The 6001-nt window shown below is 40.9% G+C and overlaps 1 protein-coding gene across 5 annotated transcripts; it reads left to right on the forward strand.

Annotated features, from left to right (window-relative positions):
* The first annotated feature begins 1198 nt into the window (after nt 1-1198).
* Nucleotides 1199-4544, forward strand: LOC108061196 (uncharacterized). Of its 5 annotated transcripts, none has more exons than XM_017147280.3 (9): nt 1199-1451; nt 2012-2144; nt 2199-2731; nt 2791-2939; nt 3021-3407; nt 3501-3602; nt 3661-3785; nt 3843-4016; nt 4074-4544. In XM_017147280.3, the coding sequence occupies exons 2-9, from the start codon at nt 2030-2032 to the stop codon at nt 4190-4192; spliced, it is 1704 nt and encodes a 567-aa protein (XP_017002769.2). In that variant the 5' UTR covers nt 1199-1451; nt 2012-2029; the 3' UTR covers nt 4193-4544. The 5 variants fall into 5 exon arrangements, with proteins under 5 accessions (XP_017002769.2, XP_070069363.1, XP_070069365.1 ...); XM_070213262.1 differs by lacking the exon at nt 1199-1451 and adding an exon at nt 1790-1926; XM_070213264.1 differs by lacking the exon at nt 1199-1451 and adding an exon at nt 1790-1926 and having other exon boundaries at nt 3661-3779.
* The last annotated feature ends 1457 nt before the right edge of the window (nt 4545-6001 follow it).

The following is a 6001-nucleotide window of genomic DNA, read 5'->3' on the forward strand; positions in this document are numbered from 1 at the left end:
GTATTCTGATATCAACATTTGTGACGAAAAATTATTACACTCGTCATTAAATAGACTTTCTAATCTTTTCTCATTCGTCACGCTGCAATAGAAAATGCCTGTAAAGGGAAAAAGGCTGGAATAGTTTGCTAGGGCGGGCCGAATGAGAAAAGATTAGAAAGTCTATTTAATGACGAGTGTAATAATTTTTCGTCACAAATGTTGATATCAGAACTTTTGTATGTTGAAGGTGCGGTCGTCACTAGTTTTTTACCTCGTTAAGAGGTGTTTTTATTTGATATTATATTATTACTATTTTATATTTAAATGTTTATAGGGTCGAAATGAGTCCTTGACCCGTGATTATGAATTTACTGGGCACCAAAAAATCCATAAGGGAGAAAAAGAGAATAAATAAAATTGTAATATTTTTTAATTTTTTAAAATTGTTTGCACTGCTAACACTTATATCGCGAAATCTGAATGTATATTATAAATTTTATTAAGGATAGGCATTGAAATGTTTATTAGCTTATTTGTAAATACAGAATCAAACCTCCTTCGTCTGATGACCGCACCAACTGAATTGTAATTTATTTGATCGGAAGCTGTGGCGATAGCGAAATGTGATTCGGCAGCAGAAATAAGAGAAAAGTATGTATATTTCAAATTCGTTATCAACCCATGGCGTTTAATATTAAAAACCTTTTAAGTACTTTATTCTAGAGATTATAAACTTGTTGTTTTTGTCGAAGTTTAATTTTCGAATTAAAATGTTTATGTACACATAGTCTGGGTTTTCCTAAATTGTTGTATTGTTAATTTCCGAAAAATCAACAGAAAACTAAGGAAACAACCCAAAATGGAAACTACTATCTACTAGCCACTTATTAACATTTTAGAAAATTTATTAGCAAACGAATAATAATAAAAACAAAGTTACGGAGAACATAGAATTTAAAAATGTCGGTAGTGCCGAATGTGAGATACCCGTTACTCTGCTGACCAATTTTAATACATACTTTTGGCCAATTTTAAAAGTAAAGGTTGTAAAATAAATATTTTAGATATAAAAATTGCGCCAATATTCGAATTTGAACTCCGGTTAATTTCGGAACCAGTGCCTCGATATTCATCCAAATGAGCTCCCATCACTGATTTATCGCACCTGAGCGCCTATCGGATTTTGTTCGTCCCTAGTACTGTTGTTGTTTTGGCACGCAGAGGAAAAACGAAGAAAACTTTTGGAAAACCGTGTGGAAATTGCTATCCCCACGGTCCCGTTTAGTCCTGCAGCCCCCGAAAAGTTCCCGTCGAAATGCCTGAAACCCAAGGGTTCTGACGAACTGCCCCGTCATCCCATCACCCCAATCCTCATCTGGATCGGGGTGCCGAGGGCTGAGACTCCCGAAAATCGCGAATCAAGTGTTAAGTGCAATTAAATGCCAGTGGCAAATGTTCGGATACTGCAGGTGAATCCCCGGGTGCTCAAGATGCCCGTTATTTACGCGCCCAGTCAAAATAATTCGGCTAAAGTGTCAATTTGACATGTTATATGTCACGGTCTCTCGTGTCCCAAAGCGATACCAGTGCGATAGTTATCGATAGTGAACCAACTTGTTTTAAATTTAAATATTCATTAAATATTAATTTACTTAATTGTAGTTTAAAAGGGGCTGTTAAGTATTTTTTGAAAAAATAGTGCATATAAAAATACACATTTAGTGATAAAAACTAGTAGGCCAATCAGAAAGTAACCGATTTAAAATCGAAATTTAAAATCTGTTTTCGAACCCTAGATGGCCATGACTTTGGTGTCTGAAGGATTTGCCTGCCTTCGGAAAAAGTTAGTTTAATCTCTTGGCCCGTGGTGACAACACGAACAGTTTTCAGCTTGAACAGATTGAAAAAAGTCAAATTTTATACAAAAATCAAAAATCATACTAAGTAATTAAGCGTTTTCAATCAGTTTTATTCATTTTTCGGTGGTCCTTTTGAAATGGATTTTCTTTTTTCTTCGTTTTTTTTGAAGGCTGAAGCATAAGCTGCAATGATCTCGCCGGAACAAGAAGAGGTTGACTTGGTGCTGGATCGCCATGTACGCCAGAATATCCAGGACATGATGCACGAGGCGCATGTCCAGGCGAGCCTGCTGGAGAGCGAAGGTTAATTAATTAATTATTAATTATTATAATTATATTGCTAATTAACCATTTCAGTTGCAGGCCGCTTCCATTCCGTCTCCAGCTTGGACCAAGATGACTCCCTCCACGCCGACGACTCCATGGCCGTGATAGAGACCCTCTCCGCCGACGGCATCGTGGAGGAGGACCACCTGACCCACGAACAGGGCGCCGGCGGCGATGGCAGCGAGGTGCAGAATTACCACGACATGATGGTGGACACGGATCACCACATCGACATCAATGGCTCGCTGCGCAAGCGCCGCGGCAATTTGCCCAAGCACTCGGTGAAGATCTTGAAGCGCTGGCTCTACGAGCACCGGTACAATGCCTATCCCAGCGATGCCGAGAAGTTCACCCTCTCGCAGGAGGCCAATCTCACGGTGCTGCAGGTGTGCAACTGGTTCATCAACGCCCGTCGCCGAATCCTGCCCGAGATGATACGACGCGAGGGCAACGATCCGCTGCATTTTACGATCTCGCGACGCGGCAAGAAGGTCAGTCCGAATTCCTCGGGATCCAGTGCGTTGGGCCTGAATCCCATACACGGCAGTCCCGCCTCCGAAGTGGTTAGTAGTTTGCCTGTCTGAGATTCTGATCTTTAAGGTATTAAGCTCCTTTTTTACAGGTCGTTGGAGCCACCGAGGAAGTGGATGGGGCCGGCGAGATCCACGAGGGCATCGCCAATGTTCTAACAAACTTTGAACAGTATGTGCAGGGACCCAACGGGCAGATGGTCAAGATGGAGCCGGAGTACGACGACAGCGTTATCTACAGGTAAATACCATTCACTCTTTTTCCTTTAGTCGTAGTCACATCTCCCACCTATCCCCCTAATCCTCCTCCTGCGCCACCCAGTTGGCAGCAGGCCATTGCCAACAACCCGATGGGCTTCCAAAGTCTTCACTCCTCGTTGCAAGCCACCATGATAGATAAGATCCAAAACTATCAGATGCGCAAGGCGGCGGCCATCGGAGGTGCTTCTTCGGTCAGCTCCAGCAGCGCTGAAAGCTCCAGTTCCGCCGCCGCCTCCGCCTCTATACTGCCGTACAGCCTGTTTAATCAATTGCCGCCGGAGTTCGATGATGAGGAGACCAAGCCGAGTCCCCCGAAGCGCGGAAAAAAGCGGCAGGCTGCGGGAAGACTGGCAGAGAAGAGCAAGCAAGCGAAGCCGCAGGCGGTGGAAGAACCGGAGACAGTATACTGCTATCAAGACGAATTCGGCAGCTTCGTGGTGGCTCCTAGGTAGAACAGACGCTTCCACTAACCGATCTATTACCTAAGCTTTTTTTTTAATACTTACGTAATGCGATACTAAAATATCCATTTAATTCCCAGGTCTGAAGGCGAAGAGAGCGGCCAGGGCTACGAGTCCTGTGAGCAGAACAGCGAGGAGGAAGTGCGTTTCGAGACCTCCGATGATTGGCAGAGTGTGATGAAGTGAGTAGTTGGAAAGGATATACCCTTCCTGCTGTAATCTGGAATTCTCCTGTTGCAGAACCGTTTTCAGCACCGAGGAAGTTACCACTTCGGCTGGCAACAATCCAAGTACTTCTGGCTCCAAGGGATCTGCCAAGAATGCTGCCTTCTGGAATTCCAACCAGCAGATTGCCAAGCGTGAGGGCAAGTTGTATTTCCACTCTACAGACCCCAATTTAATTATATTTTTAACTCCTAAAGGCAACCAACAGCTGCCAGCCGCCAATAATGAGTTGCTAGAGACCTCGAATTTCGAGACCATTTTGCCGACTAGCTCCAATCAACAGGAAATTGGTGATAATCTACAGGCTGAAGATGTATTTACCAGCAACGAGACGGAAACTAGTCAGAATCAGTCCTCGCCGCCGACGCAGAGTAAGTAGTTTATATTTAGCCCACTGATAAGCAGATATTAATAACAATCCCCTACAGGTTCCAGTCGAGAGGAGCGTGACAAGTACAAGTGTCTCTATTATCTAGTGGAAACTGCAATGGCCGTGCGCCAGAATGACGACGGTCAGGACGAGGACTTCGTCTACATGGGGGACTAGGGCCCCAAAACCAACTAGCCACGCAATGGATCTCGACGATCTGTTGCACAGAAGCGTGTATATATATTATATATTTTAGTGATTCGATTGAACAGCAGTTTCTGCGAGTGCTAGAGCCCAAAACCCTTGGCTTAGGCCCATGTTATTATGTTAATTGAGTAGGCTACTAACTTAATGTACAAATCATTAGATCAATTTACAATTCAATCGCCCAGTCGACTACGCATATCCGCCAAGTCAATTCACGAACCAATCGGCCCAGTTTTCAAAAGTTGGGCATGATTCTTTCAAACTAAATATGATTGTGTATATTACTGGTCTTTAAATAAACCAAAAACCTGTGCATTTGCAATACACCACCACTTGAATTGTTGTATAAACATTGGGATTTAATATAACAAGAAGATAATATAACATATACATATTTATACATTTTTAAAGTATTTGGTTGGGGCTTTAAAATTATTTCTCTTTTGTTTCGTGATGTTAAAATTGTTTTTTAAATTTGAGATTAAAAACAAATTGATCAAGTGTCAATGGTCAAAGCAAGATCGCCTCGTCTATTAATATAAATAATTACCAAAATATTTCCATGGAACGCTTGTTTTGTTGCTTCAGTACACATACGGCCTTGATAAGATTCATTCTTCAGAGCGCCATTAAAATCATTTTTGTTTTTGTGGCTTGGGTATAAAAAGAGCCAATGTTCGCAAAGAACTTTAGTTCCAAAATGCAAGTGCACCTAGTACAACTGGTAAGAAAGCTAATCGGTAAAAACGGCATTCTAAACATTGTTTGGTTTTCCCCTTAGATTTTTCTCCTTGCCTTGATAGTCGCTTCCTTAGGCAGACCTGATGGCAATTCAGGCAATTCCGGAAATGGATGCGCTACGTGTGGTAAAGATCCCACTCAAGGGGGATAAGCCGGAAATATCCTATAACTTAACTAAACTGGTCTCTTTAAATTATCCACCAAAAACCAGTCCTTAATTGGCAGCACAATAAAAACAAGGAAAATTTCTTATAAAAATATAGATGTATATGTTGAATTTAAACTTTTGGGTGAACTTCTGTTTAGATCCGTCCTCCACCGTTATTTTCCAGGAAAATAAAATTTCCGCTAACGTGGATATGTAAAGTTTGGACGAAATCGGAGAGCGGAGCAAAACGAAACCTTATCAAAATTATGTACAAATATTTATTATAGAAAGTATCAGCATACGTGAAGGTGACTTTGGAAACTAGGAGTCAATTGTCTCGCAGTACATTTTATTCTTCAAATCAATCGTACAAAAACCTTGAAAATTTTTTTGGGTCTTTTTAATGGTTTCCATTTTGTTATAAAATAGTTATTTGAGGGATTTCCCGCTGTCACAGTCCTTTTAACATTTTGTAATACCATTAATCGTAGAGCAAAATGGGTATATCAATGACTCTAACGCCCACAATCGCCTTCAATGACCTTAAAATGTGTCTGGCGCCAAAATTTTTAAAGATTTTGTTTTAGTGAAATTAAAATTTGGTGTCAAATCGCACTATTCATTTAAAAGTTATCAGCAAATAATGGAAGGGCCACAAAGCAGACGTTTTGCTGCATCGTACTTTCTTTAGCTGAGCAACGGGTATCTGATAGTCGAAATACTCGACTATAGCGTTCTCTCCTATTTTCTAATCTTTTAGTACACATTCCTCAATTACTTTCGTTTTGATTTGATTAACATTTTTTTTTGTTTTATCTTAAAATTTTATAAACTATTTTTTTGCTTTTACTACAGGGTAATTCTATTTAAAAAAGAGTAGTTATTTTGGG

The sequence above is a fragment of the Drosophila takahashii genome, chromosome 2R, assembly GCF_030179915.1.
Source record: "Drosophila takahashii strain IR98-3 E-12201 chromosome 2R, DtakHiC1v2, whole genome shotgun sequence".
NCBI lineage: Eukaryota > Metazoa > Arthropoda > Insecta > Diptera > Drosophilidae > Drosophila > Drosophila takahashii.